General features: G+C 31.4%; 1 protein-coding gene, 2 long non-coding RNA genes and 1 pseudogene across 8 annotated transcripts; 3 read left to right on the forward strand and 1 right to left on the reverse strand.

The window, feature by feature from the left end:
- The first annotated feature begins 3210 nt into the window (after window positions 1-3210).
- Window positions 3211-5532, forward strand: LOC131631882 (uncharacterized). Of its 6 annotated transcripts, XR_009292859.1 has the most exons (7): window positions 3211-3499; window positions 3737-3828; window positions 3947-4275; window positions 4369-4441; window positions 4761-4853; window positions 4950-5098; window positions 5200-5532. It is a non-coding gene; the product is annotated as an uncharacterized LOC131631882 (long non-coding RNA). The 6 variants fall into 6 exon arrangements; XR_009292856.1 differs by having other exon boundaries at window positions 4761-5098; XR_009292858.1 differs by having other exon boundaries at window positions 3947-4853.
- Window positions 5533-6811: 1279 nt separating this feature from the next.
- LOC131631873 (uncharacterized) lies at window positions 6812-11108 on the forward strand (annotated as a pseudogene).
- Window positions 11109-16167: 5059 nt separating this feature from the next.
- LOC131631884 (uncharacterized) lies at window positions 16168-17008 on the forward strand. The gene is made up of 3 exons (XR_009292861.1): window positions 16168-16478; window positions 16602-16671; window positions 16844-17008. It is a non-coding gene; the product is annotated as an uncharacterized LOC131631884 (long non-coding RNA).
- Window positions 17009-22008: 5000 nt separating this feature from the next.
- On the reverse strand, window positions 22009-22950 carry LOC131631872 (uncharacterized). The gene has a single exon (XM_058902643.1). The coding sequence runs from the start codon at window positions 22948-22950 to the stop codon at window positions 22009-22011; it is 942 nt and encodes a 313-aa protein (XP_058758626.1).
- Window positions 22951-23349: the final 399 nt, after the last annotated feature.

Genomic DNA, 23349 nt, shown 5'->3' on the forward strand with positions numbered 1-23349 from the left:
TCATAACCAAGAGTCTTCACTCATGGTTACTAAACACTTATTGATAGTCAAGGATACACCATCCAAGTTAAGCATATAGATATTGTTTACCCTTAAGCCCTTAAACGATTGATATTTCTTTTCATTATGATGAATTATGCAACATTCATTTGTGAAAGTTATTTTTTATCCTATGTCGTATAGTTGAATAATGCTAAGTAGATTATGTTTAAGACCTTTAACAAGTATAAGATCATTGATAGTAGTAGAAGAGGGATTACCTACACTACCCTTTCCAAGCATATCATCATTGTTTGAAGTATTAAATAAAGAAATAATATCTAAGTATCAATCGCACAATCAAAGATTTAATAAGTTTTAGGTAAACGTAAAAGAAAGTGAGAGAGAGACAGAGAGACACAAGGATTTGTTTAGGCAGTTCCCCAAGCGGCCTCGCTAAGGGTATGTCTTCCCCAAATTCTAAAGGAATTAGGATAATGAAAATTAACCTTTGTAAATGTTGGTTACAAGAGAATGAGTAGCAATATAACCCTCAAATCTCTATGGTTGATGTTGATCCTGGATTCTTCTCTTCCCTTGACCAGAGCTCGATCAAGTAACTTGATACTTCCAATTTGATTTTGTGTCTATCGCTACTCCTTTGGTAGAACCCACATTCTTGAAAGCCTTCACTCGGCTGAATCCAAATTGCAAATGTATCCTGACCCCAAATTACCAAAGTGATCCACTGGTTACTGTTACTCCTTTGACAGAAACCTTAGTTCTTTAAAGCTTTCACTCGGTTGAATCTAAATTCTGCAATCTTATGAAAAACCCCTAAATAAATCCTTGATCTTGGAGGTAAAACACAATGGATTTATCTTGAAACCCCCAAAGTTTTTGCAACCCAATTGATTACACCAAATCCTAATTGGACCTTATCAAGCTATCTATTGATCATAAAAGGATTTTGTGTAGTGGTTGTCTGTATGCGATGAGAGAGGATGAAGATGATGAAAATCTTTGTATATTTTGGGTTTCAATAATGAGAGCCGACTCATTCAAAGTAGGAATTGACTCCTAAGGGCAAGGGAGTCGACCCATATTGCTTGGGAGTTGACTCCAAGTGGATAGAAAAAATTTGAGAAAAATACTTCGTTAGAAGTCTAGACATACGACGTGGGAGTCGTCTCCTTCGTGTTATGTATCAACTCCAAATGGTTGAGAGTCAACCCATATTGGACATGGATTTTACTTTCAAAATTACTTTCAGTGGGAGCCGACCCACAACTCGAGGTAGTCGACTCCTTAATGCTGTGTGTCGACTCCAAGGGCTCTACGTATCGAGTATTTTTTGACAGCAAATTTTATTTCAAAAACTATTAGTGGGAATCGAATCCTAACACGGATGAGTCGACTCAAAACATGATTTTCACAAAAATTGATATTTTTGAAATTTTAAACTTGTGCAAATGCTTTTGACTCGATCTTAAGGTGGTATGGATTCAAGATTCGTGTCCGCTGGTCAGATATATATGTCTTTAAGGGAAAACAATCAAGTACTCGTGTTGCTTTCTTCCATGAGAGTGGAAAGCGAGGCTGCGAGTGTTGAGCTGCCTGTTGTGTGTGAGTTCCCCGATGTTTTTCCGAGGATATTAGTGATTTACCATCAGATCATGAAGTTGAGTTCACCATAGACTTAGTACCTGGTACTAGGCATGTGTCAATGGCAATGTATAGAATGCCCGCATCAGAGTTAAGCAAATTGAAGAAACAATTGGAAGATCTATTAGAGAAGAAGTTTGTCAGACCAACTGTATCACTGTGGGGAGCGTCAGTGTTGTTGGTTAAGAAGAAAGATGGTAGCATGAGGCTATGTGCTGAGTATCAACAACAAAATAAGGTTACTATTAAGAATAAGTATACTCTTCCTAGGATTGATGACTTTAAGGTTATCATCAAACTCGAGTAAAGGCTGAAGATATTTTGAAGACTTGTTTATAACTCAATACGATAACTATGAGTACTCGGTGATGTTGCTCGGTATGTCTAACACCCAGGCTTGTTCATTGAGCATATGAATAAGATCTTCCATCCTTACTAGGATCAGTTTGTCGTGGTGTTCATAGATGATATTTTGATGTATTCTATATCATATGAAGAACATGTAGGACTTCTGAGAGTTGTGCTGAAGACCTTGCAAGAGAAGAAGTTGTATGCTAAGTTGTCCAAGTGTGAGTTCTGGCTGCGAGAAGTAGGTTTCCTTAGTCATGTGATCTCCAATGATGGAATAACAGTTGATCCGTCTAAGGTAGACGCAGTGTTGCAATGTGAGGCTCAAAATTTAGTTACATAGATGATAAGTTTTATGGGTTTGGCTGGGTACTGCAAAAGATTATCAAAGGCTTTTCGAAGTTAGCTTCGCCTTTAACTCAGTTGATTCGAAAGGGTCAAGCTTATGCATGTGAAGAAGAGATTGACGTCCACATCAAGTCTTAAAGGAGCCACATCATTGTCAAAATGTTGAATCAACTATCCTAGATTGTCAAGACATTCGTTTAAGCAATGAAGTAACTAATTATATGTTTATTATTATTATTATTATTATTATTATTATTATTATTATTATTATTATTATTATTATTATTATTATGTTGATCAAAGATATTTTGAATATTTATTATTAAAGTTCATCTAGTATGTTCATCTAGTAACTTAAATCAAATCAGCTGAGCATATGCACCCGATCACATTATTTATGTGAGTATAACATTTTCATTCATAATGATCATTAAAATTTTTTTCTTCAAAAATTCATGTATTAATTTTAAATCTAATAGAGATTTTTTCAACACATTAAAAATTTAATTAGTTTTGCTTTGTAACTAAGAAAAGATAAAAATGTGTACAACCGGAAAAATTATGAATAAAAAAAGGCATGGATAAAGGGGAATAAAAAGGCACGGATCATACAATATAATAAAGCAAGATGAGTTTTTTGGCAAGTTTGCCAAGTATCATCTTCTTAAAAGCCTTACTATTTTAAAACTTGCTATTAATAGTAATTTTACTATAATTAACTTTAATTATTTTATTATTATTTAATTAATTATTTCACTAATTCCTAATCACTATTTTTATTATTTATTATTTATGAGAACTTGATGTGGCCCACCATGACATAAATTATTTCTTCTCGGTGATTTGGGGGAATTTCAACGGGCACGCCCTTTTACTCTTCCCCCAACTTTCGCATAGAACATTTGAACGCTTCACATATTCCTACCTAGGTTTCTCAAACCCAACACCACAAGAATCCAAGAGTCTTTTTCTCCATCTTCGTCGTTCACTCTTTCCACCGATCCCAACCCAAATCATAATCTTACTCCATCTCCACCGTCTGATCTTCCCAAATCCACACCTCCCTCGCCCATAACCTTCGATTCCTGGGACGACGACGAATTTCCCTCACCCATAACCTTCGATTCCTTGGACGACGATGAATTTCCCTCTCGGCAACGTAAGTCTTATCCATTTCATTTCTTCATAATCACTAATCATAGTTTCTAATCCATCATATTGTGATTTAAATTTCAATTTGGATTTCGATTTTGTAAGGTGCGGTAAATCTGCGGTTCTGAATAGTTTAATGGACATCCAGTTTTGGCAAGTTAGGTTTTAGAAAATGTATAATCTCAATTATGTAGATGAAATGAAATTTGAAGTGAAAGTGACAGTTAATGTTTATTTTCTTCAGCCTAATTGTGAGAATGGAGCTACCAGAGCTCCAATTTGCATTGATCTGCAATGAGATACTTCTATGAGCAACTTGAAAATAAATCTCAGCAAGTTAGTTAAATTTTTTCCAATTGACATAGAACAAAGTGGTTGATCTATGCATTTTTGCTATTTTGTCTGGATTGATTAATTGCATTTGTATTTATATGCTTTGTTTTATTTTCTACAGGTGCTTTAAGACATTCTTTGCAAGATAGGCTGTTTTATTTTTGTTGTCGGGTAGATGAAATGAACCAAGAGTTAGTTTCTTTGAACAAAATTTTGTGGATCTAGCAGGAAGTGAGTGTGCTTCTCAGACATACGATTTTTTGGTTCTTTGAATATTGATTCCATTTCATTGAGGACTGAATCATAAATTGTATATGATGAAATACTATTAATGTTTCATGGTGCTTCCTCCTGGTGGTGAGGAACTTAATGATGACGAGGGTAATAGGATTTTCAGCTTTAAGATTTCATTAGGAATTGATGATCCTGATGCAACTGATATGCATAGAGGTATTTATGTTATGTGTTAATTTCATGCATCACTGGTTATATTTTCTGTTCAAGGTTTGCTAATAGTAATGGTTTTTTATGGTTGAGAACAAGTTCGGAAGAAGGCAATGAAATTGGTTTGGATTTCAGTGATCAAATTTTCTCATTGAAGACTAAGTACCAACAGGTTTGACTGTCATAACAATAATTTGTTACTCCCAAAAAAATTGGATTATTTGAATGACGAAACTGATGATGAATACTATATTGAATTATGTGCACAACCTTAGGTTTTGGATTTTGCATGTTATGTCCCAATCTTTGATGTTGAGACCGCAATCGCAGTTGCACATCACAATTTAAAACGAATCATGAGAAAGTTGTGATACTACTGTCTGATTGTTGGTTGCAAGAATGAATCTGTCATATTTTAGCACGTATTGGTTCAGTTATGTCATAAATGAATTAGTTGAGCTTAACTTTAATGAACAATATATTAAAATCAGGGTGGTGGTTAATGAAGGGAAAACAACTCCATTCTGTGTCAAAAATGGTGATTTTTGTTGCTTGAGTGGTGAATGAAATGTCAAAAATTACAGGTTTCCATTCTCATTGTTTGGCCTTCTCAATATGTATTCAGCTTCTCTACTGGAGGGCCTAATGAAAGTTTAGTTGCTGTCGGTTGTATTTTGCAGGTTTGCATTTAGTTTCAGATACTTTGGTGATTGATACTGTGTGAAATGATTTGAAGTTAATATTTAGGGAATTGGGAGTTCGTATATATCCACGAGAGTCATTTTTATCATCCAAAATAAAGCTTTAAGGAGTCCTTATGCCAGCTCTGGTACTTTTACAAACAATGATTTTCATTTTTTAATATTTGATAGTTGAATGTGGTGCATGAATTCATGTCTGATTTTGTTGAAAACGTGTAATTCATTAAAGGTTCTTTTTGTCGGCGATGAACCAGTGGATATATCAATGATGATGATCATAAGTTTGGGACTACGTAGGTGACTCAATTTCAATTTCCTTCAATTGATAACTCTCGTGCTGTTTTCTTATTTTTTGGATTTGTGAAACAGTGTAATTTTCTGTTTCAAACTACCTGCGAAAAAGCCGCAATGGAAATTATCAATGCACACGAGTACTTTGCTAATTTATGTGTAATATTTATAATATTCACACATACTAAATATTGAGTGAGTGAGTGGTTTTATCATGAAAAGAGGAAAACAAAAATAATGAATGAGCAATATAATATTCATACATACTAAAGAGCTTATAGTTGAGTAAGTCTAGCAAATTTCTTTTTAAAAGAATATACGTGTTCCCGATGAAATTAACTATTTTATTCTTCAACACATAAACCTTTTTCCTAAGTGCAAACCTCCCTTCATTTGAGAGGTCCTGCGTCTCATTACCCTCACTAACTCTTTTGCATTAACACTTGATTTGTTAAGAATGGAAATGCCTCAAATATAAATATTAATGTAGTACGAATAATCTAATATATGATTAGCTTCGAGTACAACAACAAAATATATATGCGATAATGTTTGAGCCTATAATGAATTTTAACGATACATAATGGAGGACGCTCAGGAAGCATACATTTGCCGTCGATAAATTCCCAAGCATCATCAACAAGGCCATTAGCAAGTACTTTCGTGTGACGAGCACGCCCATCACCACATGCATTTCCCTATATTTGAACATAATGAAGCAATTTATGTGAAAAAGATTGTGATATTGTGAGACCAGAAGCCTATAGAAACAACTTATTATATGTTCATAAGTTATAGCACGCTCACAATTTTTTTCAAATGTGAAAATATTATTTATTTTATACCTTTTATACATTTTAAAAATATTCATTATTTTACTCTTTTATGAATATGACCAATTAGTTTTTAAATTTTTTTTACAACGTTTTCTTATTCCCCTTATTTATGTATAGCAGCACATTACTTTTATTTTAATTTTAATTAATCAATTAAAAAACTATTAGTTTATTTTTTAATTTTAACATTATCTTTTTTTAAAACTTACACAAATTATTAGTAAATTAGAAATGCTCAAATTATTTTATAATTTAAAAAAAAAATAGTTAAATAAACTTTTTATGTATACTATTAATAACAATCAAATTTTATCTATTCAATAGTAATCTTAATATAAGTAAAATTTGTAAATTATAAGTGTTTTTATAATACTTTTTTTACGTTGAAAATATTTAACCCGTGCCTCGCACGGGTCTAAGTAATAGTATAGTTTAAAATGAGAAATTCTTATATGATATGAACCTAAATTCATATTCTTATGAACAATTAATAAGAAGAGAATAATTTTTTAATTTATTTTAATTTATTTTTAATTAAATTTATGAAATGATTGAGATTATTAAGAATAGAGAAAATTTTATATTCATTTTTTAATTAATTAAAATTAAGTGATTGGTTATATGCAAAAACAATTTTTTTATATCCGTGTCCACTTAAAAATTTTCCATAAAATATTTAGTACTAGTTTGTTTAATAAGAGCTTAAAATAAAATCCATCAACGATATTTTAGTCAAGAGTTTTTTTGGCGGTAGAGTTTGCTCTCTCAGATTCTCTTCTCTGCAATACGCTCCATCATCTTCCCACGTTCGCTCCTTCTTCATCTTCCCACCGTTAAGTGAGGTTTGTTTCTAAAACTATTCTACCTAATTTCAATTTCGCTCGCTGATTATCATTTCGATTACGGTTTCTTTATGTCTATTAGCATTTATCATTTCGATTAGGGTTTCTTCATGTGTATTAGCAATTATAATTTCGATTAGCATTTATTGTTCCTTGTTCCTGTGTTGGATTTCTACTCTCCTTTAAGATATTGATTCTTTTTATCCTTGTGCAGGCATTGCTAACCTCTAGCAATCTACAAAATGCTTTCTCGGGTGAAATTCATTCCCCGTCACCAGGTCTGCTTCAACAAGTCAAATGATCATGAGAGGAAAGGTGAAAGCGACCGGGACTATAATACAAAACGGAAACGGATTGTAAAAAAAGCGTAAGGAATATACATCTGAAGACGACTCTAATCTTTCCGATGTTACTGTTGGTTCTTTGGGTGGCCGAACGAAGCGTCAAAAGTCTGCTACAAAGAGTATCAAAGCTGAACCTACCCGCATTGCAGCCAATTCTACAAGTGACAAGGACATTATAAGGAAAGAAATGGGCTTGGATTGGATGCTTAAAACTAAGATGCCTGCAGTTTTTGAAACAAATGAGAAACTGTCTGTGGAAGTTCAAGTTGAGGAGGTACATCTCTTAGTGTAAAATCTATATTGATATTTTTTGTGTCCACAAAGAAAGCCTCTTTGTTTTCTGTTTTTTCTGTCAAGTTTTTATATATTTTATTTTATGATCTCTCTTTATTTAAACTTGAAAGGTAAAACTAGAAAATTTATACGACTTAGAATTTAAGTAATGTGTAAACATATGATCCAAGTAGTACGAATGAACTAAATATTAGAGAAATGGTTTAGGTGCGATTTGTTTAATATTTTTCATGTATCTTTGCATGTTTTGTTTGAGTGTCTAACCCTAATGATGCCCCAACAGTTGAAGTGTATGTATTTATGGTCTATCTTAAATACTTTCCTTTTGGTTGCAGCTTGTTTTGATCCTTTAATCAAAACTAACTATTTTTTTTCTTCATTCTTTTAGTCAAAGAAGACAAATCCTAGGGAATTGAATCCTTATCTAAAGGATGATGGAAGTGGTTACCCCGAAGAAAGTGATGGAGTTGTTGTTGCTGCATGCAAACTTCTATCGCCTTCCCTTGTTGGAGATGGAGGAGTAAGTTGGAGACTCAAAGCATTAAAGTGTGCACAAGAGCAAGCAGCTCGAGAAGGACGGAACTTTCAAGAGGTTTAATGCACTTGCTTTTCACATATTCTTAATTCTGTTTTTGTAATTCCTTTTCTCTATCTATTCTGTACATTTTACTTTTATTCTCTTAGGACAGAAGGGTCTTTGCTTGGAAGAATAGAGGGGATATAAATAAAATAATATTTTTTAGTTATTAAGATTAGTGTAAGGGTAGAGCAGTGTTATCAAATTGTGGTTTTCGGGCTTGCCGCGATGGTAAATATCGGCCAATATTGCGGGTGTTTCCGCCTTAATTTGCTACAACAGCGCTGCGAAATGGCCGGTATGGCGGAATTTTGGCCATCCGCCATCGACAATACTGGGGTAGAGGGAAGACCAATCTGAATTGTTAGCATTTGCTTTGTTTGTAGAATGCTGAGAACCTTGTAAGGAAAATTGTCTCATGTTGTTCATATTATTTCGCTCTCCAACTATAGATTCATTACTATTCTTTCTATTTGTCATTTTGTTCTTTAATTACGGTTCAATGATTATTAACATATTTACTATGTACAGGTTGTGGAAGAAAGGTGGGGTTGTTCTCTTGGTGAGTTGACTGCATCTGTTGCATCAAAAGCAGCTGCCCCAGACCGGGCTCATCTACGTGCTATAAAAAGTAGACAAAGAAGGGTAACCGAAGAAAATTCACTAGATTATGAAAAACCGATCCAAAGAGATTCTAAAAGGGTAAATTTGAAAACAAATCGATTGTTAACCATAAAAGACCGCTGCCACTTTTGTTTGAAGAATTCAAATCGGCATATGCATCTTGTTGTGTCCATTGCAAACTTCACATATCTTAGGCTGCCACGGGTGCAGCCCTTGATGCCTGGTCATTGCTGCATTCTACCCATTGATGTAAGTTTAATTTCTACTACTATTAATGTTTTTCTTAAGAGTTGCCTCAAGTTGAAAGAAGCATTAGTTTGTTGTTTATTGAGCACAATCAGTGCAATATAAGTGATTTAGTTCTTTGGTTGGCGAGGTCAAATATTGAAGTAAAGTCCCTGCAATATAAGTGATTAAGTTCTTTGGTTGGTGAGTCAAATATTGTAATAGGTTAAATTACATGGTAGCTTTGAATGTTATTGCATGTTTGGAATTGGAAGTAGCTTTAAGTTGTATAAAGTTGATATGAATTTAAAGTAGATGAATTGATTTTTAGTCTGTTAATTTATGTCATATAGAACCTTATTATTTTTCTGTTATAGACTCCTAATCTGCAACTCTATCTTATCCCTTGATATGACAGCATGAATCAGCTACCAGATCTGTGGATAATGAGACGTGGGTAGAAATCCGAAATTTCAAAAAATGCCTCATTATGATGTTTGCAAAGCAAGATAAAGAAGTAGTGTTTCTCGAAACTGTAATGGGATTGACACAACAACATGATTGAGTGTATTCCTTTACCCAAGGATATTGCTAAAGAGGCACCTTTATACTTTAAGAAGGTAAGATGTTAAACATGGTTATTTTGTAGATCTGTATCTTTGAAATGTATTATTTAGGCTGCACATAATTGCATCACCTTCTAAAAGCCAACATAAAATACTTTTAGCTTTCATTTATCTGTATCTTTGAAATGAATTGTTTAGGCTGCACGTAATTGCACCACCTTCTAAAAGCCAACATAAAATACTTTTAGCTTTCATTTATCTGTATCTTTGAAACGTATTATTTAGGCTTCACATAATTGCATCACCTTCTAAAAACCAACATAAAATACTTTTAGCTTTCATTTATTAGTTTCTCTTCCCATTGTTAAACTAATTTAGATACACAGACATTTGGATGAGAGCTAACTTGGAGAAAATGAACCACAAATTTGATAGTGAAAGGTCAGGCGCACATGCTTCATTACTCTAAGTAAAACCTTTTTAAGTTTACCTACTTCATTACTTAAGTAAAACCTTTTTAAACTAACTATACAATTTATCCCGAAGCTGCTTAATTTTCAGCTTAACTCTAAAGCTTATTTGCACAACCTTTATTGTACATGTTCTGTTGAGTGCCAAATGTGGTTAAAACTCAGTTGAAAGCAAACCTGTAGGAACTCAACAAGTTTGTTCGTTAAAATGATTTTCTATAATCACCCATTTACTTAGTTTTCACTTGAGATTATTATTGTTATTCCGATCTTTGTGTAAATTCTTGCATTGTTGTTTACTGTGCACTGTTTTTTCTATCCATTAGTTTATTTTTTGTAACAATGGTTTCCAACTATAAACTCACTTTCAAATGACTTAAATCCGCAGGCCATTGACGAAGCAGAAGATGAATGGTGCCAGCACAATGCAAAAAAGCTCATTGACACCAGTCAAAAGGGACTGCGTAACTCCATTCCCGAGCATTTTTCCTATTTTCATGTAGAATTTGGTATAGACCGTGGTTTTGTCCATGTTATTGACGATGAAAAGAACTTCAAGAGTAGTTTTGGGTTGAACGTCCTTAGAGGGATTCTGAAATTGTCGGAAGAAGATATGTACCGACCTCCAAAGTATGAGGCAATAGAGATACAAAAGCAAACTCTTGCAACCTTTTCTAATCAGTGGCAAAAGTTTGACTGGACGCATAAATTGCATTGATTTTTATTGTAATACTGATTATGATAGTAAAATACACTATTGATCTTCTCTTTAATTTATTTGCACATGGGGAAAGTTCAAAATTTTCAAAATTCAAGTTGTGGCGTGAAAATCACGTTGCAACCTCACATTCAAAAATCTCAAAAATCAAATAACGACCGACAAGGAGTGGATGAGGAGCAGGTTGACTGACATCTTTTATAGTGTCATGATAATCCCGTGGCAAACATATTAGCGTTAGCTTGTCGTGACATGATTTTTATTTCGCAACGACGTGAATTTCATGTTGCTGATTGTCCTACATATTTCTCCCAAATTTTCTCCCAAACAAACGCATTCTCTCTCAATTTTCCAGAAACCAATTTCTCCCTTCTCCAATATTGTCTCCCTAACATTCCAATTTCCAACAACCTCATTCCAATTCCTAATTTTGTCCCAAAGGATTAACCCTTCTTTCTTTGTCATTTATTTTTTTATTTTGTTAGAATATTTTCTGTTTTTAATTTTGTTTCAATTTATTTATTTTTTTTGTTTGAAGAAGATTTTTCTTGCATGAAACTTTTTTGAAGAAGATAGAAGAAGGTATTTTTGCTAGTTGAATAAGAGCTATTATGGAAGGTATTTTTGCTATTTTATTTTACTTTCCATATTTTGTGAGGTTTAATAGATGTATGTTTTTTTTTCCAGATATTGGGTTGTTGATTGTTGTATTAAATTATTAGCTGTATTTTTTTTATAGAAAAAAAAAATATTTTTTTAGAGTTTGTGAGGTTTAATATTATAAAAATAGAATTTTGAAGTATATTTTTTATATATATTTATTAAAACAAAATATTTAATTAATATTTTCTTAAACCAAATTTTTTATTAAATATTTTATTAAAACAGAATATATATATATATATATATATATATATATATATATATATATATATATATATATATATATATATATATATTACTAAAGAATATTATATATTAAAAAAAAATATTTTATTATATATTTATTAAAATGGATTATTATATTTTATTATATATTTATTAAAAACATTATTAATATATATTATAATATATAAATTTATTAAAACGGAAGTTTTATTAAATATTTTGGAAAATAAATAAATTTATTTATAAAAAGAATATATTATATATTTATTAAAATATTTTATATAATATAAAAAACAGAATATATTAATATATTTTTATACAATTTAAAAAACATAATATATTATATATAAATTTAAAAAAGAGAAATAGTTATTATTAAAGTTTATTAAAAAATCAAAATAAAAATAAAATTGTTTTTAAAGTTATTATTAAAGTTTATTATTAGAAACAAAATATATTATATATAACTTTTAAAAATAGAAATAATTATTATTAAATTTTATTAAAAAACAAAAATAGAAATATATTAAAAATAGAAATAGAATTAGTTTTGAAAGTTTGAAAATAAAATTTTCCTTAGAAATATATTAGAAATGGAAATAGTTTTTAAAATTATTGTTAAAGTTTTTTATTTGAAAGAGAATTATATTATATATAACTTTAAAAAACAAAATATATATTATTTATCTACTTAATATAAATCCAAGGTTGTCATGATTACAACCTTGAACGCAAACCTAACCCTAATGTTGACATGTCATCTTCATAGTAATCAAATGCTGACATGTCATCTTCATATTAACTTTGGAAAAAAACATTAAATATACTAATTACCAATTTCAATTATAAATTAAAAAAATAAAACTCACGATAATAATGCTATACATACTCCTATTCCTATTCACTTATAAATTAAAAATAAAGAATAAAACTCTTCATTCTTTTTATTTTAATTCAAAAAATAAAAAATTGTTTTATAAAATTCATGTTAGTAATCAATTAAATTATAACTAATATACTACAATTGAGATAATATAAAAAGTTAAAAAACAAAAAAGTAATATATTAATAATTACTACTCACCAAAAACTTAAAATAAAAGAAATCAAGTAAGAATAAAAGTATTTAAAATTTTATTCATATTTTTATATAAATTGTTAATTAGTGACAAAATCATATATTTAATTTTATATTATAATGTAATATTTAGCTAATAATAATAATAATAATCATAATAATAATAATATAATATTCTACTAACACTATTAAAAAAATAATATAATCAACTATCACTATTAAAAAAATTATAATATAATATTAAGCTAATAAAAATAATCGAAAATAATAATAATAATAATAATATAATGTTCAACTAACACGATTAAAAATAATATTTTTAAAAATTGCAATATAATTATTTACCTATTAAGGTATATTAGAAAATTTAAAAATCTAAATACAATTTTAATATATATATATATATATATATATATATATATATATATATATATATATATATATATTAATCATTAAAAATATGTAAATAAATATAAATAACTTTATATAATAATTTATAATTAAAAAAAAGAAGTAGTTAATGTAGAAATATTTTATTAAAATCAATTAGAAATTTATTTTTATTAACCTTCATTTACAAATAATAATTAAAATATTTTTAATTAACCAATATATTTAAACCTCATGAATACGTTAATAATGAATAGGAATAATATTGATTACTATTTGCTGCCATGTAATTAAGAGTGATGAATAGTTTAATTTGTTTTTAATATTAATTAAAATTTTGTTGAACGGTATTCTTAAATGTCGAATATTTATTTTCAATACTTTGATTTTGAACCCAATTATATTCTTAATCAATAACTGATATTGCCAACATTAATGTATTATATGAAACATTCCATTTTGTTGAATGACTCTTAAATGCGGTAATAAAATTTCATAAGGAAATTTTCCTTTTAAAACGAAAAAATAAGAGGTCTTTAATATATATAGATTTTGGGATGAAAAAACAGAAAGATGTATACGAGAAAAATTATCTTTTCAAAAATTAACGTATTTTGGGTTAAAATATCTCTTTGGGATAATATTTCATGCAAGTTTTTGTGTCTTCCATCTTTCGAGAAAAGTCTTTTAAATCGTGGAGAATTAGTATAATACTCATAAAATTCTTGAGGACATTGCACTCTACACGTAACTATCTCATCAGTTTTTATTTTACAGGTCTTCGTAGCAATATCAACTGCAATCCAAAAGCTCTGAGATAGTTTCATTTTTTTCATCTATTCCAATTAATTCCATGCACGTACGTATAAATTTTAGTTTGATTGTTTTGATCATATTTGAATTTATTTCATAAATATTATTTTGATTCTATTCTAATTCATTTCATACTCATATTTCTATTGTGTAATATAATTTCTAATTATTATTTTTCAGGTTTTACAATTTGAATGAGAGTCTAATCGACTTCTGCTCCTACAAATAACAATCTTAGAACGAATTTAAATATATGCTTTAGTTTAGTTTTTGTGTATTGTTTTTTTTTCTAATTTCCTTCCTCTTTCTTCCCAATTCTAGAACAATAATACTTATGTTTTCTTTCGAATATAAATTTTAATTATTATTGTAATCATATTTTATACTCATTATTATTTTAATATAGGTTGTTTATTGTTGTAATTAATTTCTGATATTTCTATTTGAAACTTTATCGTCAACAAATAAAAACCAACGGCTAGCCTTAGAATGAAGATGAAAATATAAGACTATTATTGTCAAATTTCTAAAAATATAATACACATGCTTTCATCCAGATATAACTTACCAATTAGATTGTTTTTGTTTAATTTTCTTCTTCCACTTATGATTTTATTTCGAATATAACCATCCAAATAATATTTAATTTATATTTAATTGTTAGTCTTTGGTTTAATTTTCTTCATCTCAACTTCAAAATATTTACATGGAATAGTTGATTTGTTATTCTTTATAAAAAATAATTTATTTCTTTAAACATATTGTTTCTAACAATCTAGATTCTTACAATATAATTAGTACATATCAATAATATTTAATTTTTATTTTAATTGTTATGAAGTTTTATTTTTTATTTCATTTTAATTGTGACCAATAATAATTTATGAATCTAAGTTTATATTCAACCATTAATGACTTATTAAAAGAATTAAAAGTCATTTCTCACCATTTATGATTATTCATCAATTCCAAGTTTTAATTATAAAAAAAATCAAAACTCCATTTTAGAATATTAGTGACATTATCCACCCATCAAAATTTTAAATTGTCAGTTAGTATTATATTAAAAAAATAAGTTAGTACAATAATTTTTAAAGTTGGATTATTGTTTCAAAGAAAAATCGTCAAATTTTCCTTTTATTATTTTAATTAATTGGTATTCGAAATTGTAATGTTTAAAAATTGATAATAAGGCTAATAAATAATAATGCTAATAAATAAAATATTTATTTAATAAAAGTTATATGATCTAATTAATAAAATAAAATCAATAATAGTGCTAATAAATAAATAAAAAATTTAATTAATACTATATGATCTAATTAATAAAATATAATCAATAATTGCATATTTAACCATTTGTGTATTATATAGATTTATTACAATGTAAATGTTTTATATATAGAATAACATGATTTACTACAACATAATTTCATAATTGTGCTTTTGAAATTTTGATATCTACTTATTTTTCACTACGATTGTTACAATTTGCATAATTGTGCTTTTAAAATTTTAATATCTACATACTTTTCACTATGATTGATACAATTATATTCATTTGTACTAAAATTAATCTAAATTATAAATTAAATGTTAAGCTTATTATACTTCAAGTAGTAATATTTCTATAATCATAATGTTTTAAAATAATTTACTTATTTTAATATATAAATGAAATCATAATAGATCTTCTGATAATCTAGAAAAAACAATAATATAAAACACTTTTTGCATTATTGTTTCTCATTAAAAAATTAAAAGTATAATTCCAAACATAATCTAAATGGATTATAAAGTAATTTTATATACAAATAAAAAATTTAATATGACTTATTATAAAATAATGTAGTTTTATTTCTAATATATCCGTGCGGAGCACGGGTGGACAATCTAGTGTTTACTAAAAATAATGAAATAGTTCTTATCTATCATATAAGAAAGATAGATGTTCTTGAAGCACCATTTATACCCTTTTTTTAAATTCTCTTCAATTAGGCTGTCCACGTGGACATCCTCTTTATCCAATTTTTTCCTTTCACTAACTCTACACTCAGATAACCTTTTTATTTGCTTTTCCTTTCCCTTACTCAACATTTTGCTTGTCTTTTCAGTTTTCTTTCCTGTTGCTTTTCTCAATACCATTTGTTACTTTTTTTTCCCATCCTATCCTATCAAAGTCTGCAGCACATTGAACCTATCAGCTTTGCTTGCAACTATGGATTTGGTTGAATATCTTTCCTAAAACTATACCAACATTCAACTCTTTCAAAATCTCTCTCATTTCTTTAAACCTGTTAATATTTTTTGTGTGTTGAATTTGTTATAACTTTATTGATTAAAGCTACTATTTTTTCTCTTCTATTTTCTTCTTCAGATCTGTAGAAGATTGTAGATGAGATTTTGGATTTGGAGCTAATAGTATATCAAAGGTATCTTATCTTCAAGTTCTGATGATTTTATGTTTTATTTTTATTTTCAGAGCTGTAAAAATATTATGGACGGAACTTTGTAATCCAGAGAAGTTTGATGAATGAGCCTTTATGAAATTAGGTAAATCTCCATCTTTTATTTGATTTCTTTGTTAATTTTATTTTAATTTTTTTTTTATGTTTCTCATTAGGGTTTCATAATTTGAAACTCATATTTTTGTTTCTTTTCCATTTTCTTCTCCAGATCTATAAAAGTTTGTGGATGAGATTTTGAATCTAGATCCAATAACAAATCAGAGATATCTATGTTCAAGGTCTGGTGATTTTATGTTTTACTTTCATTTTCAGATATGTACAAATATTTTAGTTTCATGTTATCAAATAATCAAATTTTTATATTTATTTCTTGTATAATCATACATCTGTTTTTCTCTACTTTGTTTTTTAATTACAGTGAAATTGATTTTTGTTTCTGAATTTACACAGAATGATCAAAGGGAATATGAACTGATCTAACAATAAGAGGATGCAGGTATATGTATCTCTTTCCTTTTTATTTATTTTGTTTTATATCAATTTTGTATCTACAAGGAGAATAAATTAATTTTTCATGATTTTTCTTTAAAGGAACAACAGATAAATGCAGGTACCTCCCATACTTTTTTATATTCACTTTTTATATTCTCCATTATTTTTCTATTTTGGTTGTAAGATTATTGTTGATTCTCTCATTTGCTGATATAATGTATTAAATAAATTGAGGTATATTGATTCTATTATGCTTTTTTTTTTTTTTGCTATTTGCACCGGTGTCGACCCACCACAGGTGGACCACTAATCCGGCTCGTGTGGAGAGGCATGCACACTGGCCAAGCAAGATTGTTCCGCCTGGGAATCGAACTCGGTATTCCCCGAGTACGTCCTTGGACGGGGCTCCTTGCCAATGGAGCTCAACCGCTTGGTTGATTCTATTATGCTTTTGGTTAAGGTTGCTTAGTGCATCTAATTAATTGCTAATTAAATTCATTCTAATTTTTAAGATAATTTCCTTTTTCAGCTTAAAGATCATGTTTTTCATTATCATTTTTTTGTTATATATTTATTTCAATGTTAAGAGTTTCAAAATAGTTTTTATTATCTTATTCAACATCACGTGCACCTTTGTGCAGTTTTTTTGTTAAAAGAAAAGTTTTAAGTTTTAGTAGGAGAACTTTTGTATAGCTACTCTGTCAAACATTAATTACATTGGGTGCTCTATAATAATTGACATTTTTTTTTGACAAAATCAAACTTAACTTCTTTCATTATTCAAGTAATAGAAAATACAAGGAGGAATTTCATCAAATAACATACGTCTAGTCCAAGAACTGGCCGCCTTAGCTAAGGTATGAGCAACCAAGTTCGCTTGACGTTTAACAAACTTAACCTCAAAGTGGGGGAAATCTAGTAACAACAATTTAATAGAAGAAATAATAAACTTAAACTCTGAAGTGCCATGAGTATTAGATCGAAGACTCTGGACAACCAACTGGGAATCACTTTCAAACAGAACATAATCAAGGCGTTGGTTGATCACTCCAAGGATAGCTTCTTTAAGGGCTAAGGCTTCAGCTTCTAGAATAGATAAATTACCACGATCCCAAGCTGTACCAGCAATAATAAAATCTCCATGATCATCCCGAAGGCACCACCCACGGTTCGTTGTGCCTAAAAGACGGTTAAAATCTGCATCCACATTACACTTAAAGAACCCACTCGGTGGCTTATTCCAATGTAACAGAATCTCTTGGTTACCGTCAGTGTGACGTACCTGTTGAGCAGAAAACCATTCCTGCCACTTATGCAAGGCCAACCAACCAAGTCTAGTAGCTTCTTCTTTCTCATTATTCCAAACCCAATCATTCCTATTCTTCCACAAGCCCTCTATCATTACAGCTACCCTGCCAGCAAGGTATTTGTCTTCCTTACTACAAATATCAATAATAACAGATTTAACATCCGGAAGAGAATGGAGACGGGGAAATATAACATCATACAAACCTGCTGCCCGCCAAGAAGAAATTGCATCCGAACACCCAAAAAAGACATGCCAATCATCTTCAAAATCATTATCACAGAAAGAACAATGAAGAACACAAGGAACATGGCGATGTCGGAGACGCACCCTTGTCGGGAGGCAATCCCGGCAAATTCTCCAAAGAAGATGTTTTACTCTATTCGGTGCCGATATCTTCCACAAACTATTCCAATTAACGTTCATATCCAACCCCCTATTTCTATTCCTCGCCTTCCTCCAAATACGGTACCCCGACCGGACACTGTATAACCCATCCTTTTCTTCCTTCCAAACCAATCTATCAACCGTTACTTCCTCAACCAATGGAACTTGTAGAATATTTTTTGTAGCTGTAACATCAAATAGATCCCGAATAGCTCTCATGTTCCACTGTTTAACATTAGGCAGTAACAAATCCTTCACTATAATGTTGTACGCACCCTGGCCTTGCAGTCCATCCAAACACCCTTCATAATTACCGCGGAGCCACGGTTCATGCATGACCTTTATGTTGCTACCATCACCTATACTCCACCTGCTCCCCAACATAAGAACCGCCCTCGCTTTCCAAATCCCACTCCAAACAAAATTGGGGTTATAACCAAGAGTAGCATCAAATAGAGAAGTTCTCGGAAAGTACCTGGCTTTGTAGATACGTGAAACAAGAGCCCGAGGATTAGACATAATAAACCAACCTTGTTTAGCTACCATGGCCATATTAAAAGCTTTAAAATCTCTAAAACCCAACCCGCCTTCCTCCTTTAAATCAGTCAACTTGTCCCACGCCATCCATCTGATCCCCTTACTATGCGACCCACCTCCCCACCAGAAGGAATTAATCATTTTCTCAATATCATCAATCACACCATCCGGAAGAAGAAAGATACTCATAATATAAGCTGGAATAGCCTGGAGAACAGACTTAATCATGATCTCTTTACCTGCCCTGGATAAAGACCTACCCCTCCAAGAATTAATACGCTTCCAGATACGATCTTTAATAAAAGAGAAGGTTTCCTTCTTACTTCGACCTATCACCGAAGGCAGTCCCAGGTACCTCCCTGTACCAAGAACATGACAGACCCCCATAACCTTAGCCAGATCCTCTTGAGCAGGGATGCTCAGGTTACGACTGAAAAAGACTTCCGATTTAGACATATTAATTTCCTGACCCGCCGCCTTAGCATATAAATCAAGTAACTCCATAATATGACGAACTTCTGAGAGTGTTGCCCTGCAAAAAAGAAAACAATCGTCAGCAAAAAGTAGATGGGACACACTAGGTGCCCCTCTACAGATTTGGACACCATGGATGTCACCCCTGGCCACATAGCTCTTTATAAGAGTAGAGAGACCTTCTGAAATAAGAATGAAGAGATAAGGAGACAGTGGGTCTCCTTGCCTCCAGGGTCGGACCTTTGAATTTGGGTGCCTTGGGCGAATCAAAAGAGTGGTGCCCCTATAATATTTTAATAATTTTAATTTAGAAAAACTTCTTTCAGCAGACGCAACATTGATAGAAATAGTCAATATTACTCTATAATCTATGCGTGCATTAGGAAAACAATTAAAAGTCTTTAAAGAACTTAGTATCATATAGCTTGATTTTGATTCAACTGTTAAAACTTCTCTCTAATAAATTTCAATTCTTCAAACAAAATTTCACCGTCATGATCAAGAGAATCGTCATGTTATAAACAAGTTTCAATATGTTTATAACATGCTTTCAAGTTCCTATCAAATAATGATCTAAGCCTTTCAATACTAAACAAGAATCCAAAAATATTTTCATATGTGCTATATTACTCAAATTTTCTATCAAGTGAGCCAATTGTTTAATTTACAATATATAAGAAATAATGATCTCAAAAAGACTCTTTAGTAGACTCAAGATTCAGTTGTGTGGGTTGAGATGGATTTTCATCATTTTCATCAAAGTGTTGTTTTCTACTAATTTGACGTTTTTGAATAAACACAAATTCAATATCTATTTCATTCTCAATCTTTTCAGCACTAGCCTTAGCTTTTACAAATCCAGATTCTCTATATTTTTTCAAATACTTGATCAAACCTTTTACTAGTTCTATAGCCACATCAATATGTTTTTTTTGTAAACTTTTGCTAATTTCATTAACAACAGTTAAGAATTCAAACCAAATAATCATAGCTACTAAAAATACAAAGTTTTCAATTTCATGAGTTGCTAAAGATCCGACTTCACTCTTATTTTAGGTATCATTATCTTGTTCAGTTAGTTGAAGTAGTGCTTCATTCTTAATTTTGGGATCAGTAATATAAAATATTTTCTATATCATTGTTTTAATTTTAGTGTCTCAATTAAACTCTTTAGTTGCTAAAATTATGGATATATTAATTGATTTTATTTTAGAAAAATTAATTGATTTTATTCTACTCTATATTTTATTTGTGAGAAATTACATTCTTTTATTAAGTAGTGCCCCTATAATTTTGTTAACCAATATTTTTTAAAAAATAAAATATTTTTAACAAGTATTTTTTAATAGAAAATTATCTTTTAATATATATAGGTGTAATAATTTTTTTTGGGGCCCCTAAAATTATGGGGCCCTGGGCTCCCGCCCCGCAAGCCCGTGCTCAGGGCCACCCCTGCTTGCCTCAGTCCTCTTCCTGGTTCAATAGGTCCGACACAGTCTGAGTTAACCAGCACAGAATAGTTCACCGAAGTCACACACATCATCATCCAGTGGATCCACTTATCAGCAAAACCCATTCTTTCAAGCACCCCTCGAAGGAATCCCCAATCCACCCTATCGTAAGCTTTACTAATGTCAATCTTTAAAGCTAACGACACTTTCCTACCAACCGTTTTCCTTTTGAGATGATGGATAATCTCTGTAGCTATCATCGCGTTATGTAAAATAGATCTACCTTCCACAAACGCCGATTGTTCTTCTGACACACATTTATCCAACACAGTTTTGAGTCTATTTGCCAAAACTTTCGATACAATCTTATAAATCACATTACAAAGCGAAATGGGCCTGAAGTCTTTCATTGTACTTGGTTGAGCACATTTGGGAATAAGGCAAATATTAGTGTCATTCAAAGTTGTTGGAAAAAATCCTCTATCTAGCCAAACGGATGCTGCCTGGAAAATGTCTTCGCCACAAACATCCCAGTATTCTTGAAAAAAAGCCGGATTGAACCCATCCGGCCCTGGTGACTTGTCCGGATGCATATCAAAGGGAGCTGCCCTAACTTCCCCCATGGACAAAGGTTGGAGAAGATAAGCATTATCACTATCAGTGATTTTACGTTGTAACAAGCAAAGAACAGCTTCATAGCTACCTGTACCCGCCCGAAATAATGCATCAAAATAATTCTTTGCAATATCGCAAAGCACCGATTGATCCCGGACCTCCACATCATCATCACTTTTTAACATATCAATCTTTTTATATCTTTTCCTAGCAGTGGCAGATTGATGGAAAAATTTGGTATTCATGTCGCCTTCCCGAAGCCAATACATCTTAGCTCGTTGTCTCCAATACAATTCTTCTTTTACGAGAGCTTTGTTATATTCAGATTGAGCCTCAAAAAACCGGTCCGCCTCCTATTCATCGTTCCCACCTCTGAACATCTCCATCGATGCTCGATAACGCTCAATATCCGACTTCATATTCCTTCTTTTATCTCGACTCCACATCACCAACCTTTCTGCACAGTTCGAGAGTCTACCCTCCACCTCAATATTATCTTCAAGCAACCAGCCCGAGTGAACAATATCATCAATATCCGGCTTACGAAGCCAACTGTTTTCGAAGCGGAATTTCCTTCTAAACATACTTTGTTGCGGTAAAGCACATGACAATAGGATAGGACTGTGATCAGAGTGACCAGCCACAAGGGTCGACAGAGATGCATTCGGGAATAACTCAAGCCACCCCGGTGTCGCCATAGCTCGGTCCAACCGCTCTTCAATCATATGCGCAGCTCCGCGACTCTTGACCCATGTATACTGATATCCTTCAAGGGCTATATCAATCAGGTCACAATCATTTACCACTTGCCGGAATCCTGTACAAAGCCAATTCGGGTGAGAATGTATGCCACGTTTATCTTCTTGCGAGAGGAGATCGTTAAAATCGTCGATGATACACCACGGTGAATCCGACATGCTCCAAATATCCCGTAGCATATCCCAAGCAAGTCTCCTCCTATTTCGTTCAGGAAATCCATAGTAACATGATAACCGCCAAACTCCCCTATTCTCATCTTTAATATCCAGGTTAATAAAGTTACGTGAGAAATTACTCACACTGCAGCAACCCGTGTTCCTCCATAAGACGGCTAAACCACCACTCCTACCTTCCACATCAATAGACAAGCACGAATCAAATTTGAGTGAGACTCTAATAGTTTCCAACCTACGACTGTTAGCCAACGTTTCCGACAAAAATATAATATCCAGGCGGTGCTGCTGAGCCAGCTTCTTCAAGTTCGGAATTGCACGCGGGTTGCTCAGACCCCGACAATTCCAGCTTAAGATTTTCATGAGTCCCGGCAGTCCTGACTGCCAGGACTTGCCGATAAAAAATGATGCTTAGTTTCAACAGCAACTGTGTCGTTTTCATTTTCCGTGGTCTCACCCCTTCTTCGCTTCTTCTCACCCGGTTCATTCATTAAGTGATCCTCCTGAACAGCAGGTTGGTATAAAGGGCTGAATGTGCTAGGTTCATGGTAAATAGAAAGGTTCGGTTGCAAAGCTATGGCACTGTGTCTAGTTTCTTTTAGAGTTTTCTGGGAGTTTTGGGTGAGTTTAGAAGTGAGAGTTTTTGTTTTAAATTTGAAAGGCCTGGGATTAAGAGGGGTTTGAGGGTTGGTATGTTGGGGGTACGAATGGTGTTGGTTTTCCTGTTGAGTAATATTTGTTGTAGTTAAAGGGACGGGGTTG

Source organism: Vicia villosa, unplaced genomic scaffold, assembly GCF_029867415.1.
Source record: "Vicia villosa cultivar HV-30 ecotype Madison, WI unplaced genomic scaffold, Vvil1.0 ctg.000879F_1_1, whole genome shotgun sequence".
NCBI classification, from domain to species: Eukaryota; Viridiplantae; Streptophyta; class Magnoliopsida; order Fabales; family Fabaceae; genus Vicia; species Vicia villosa.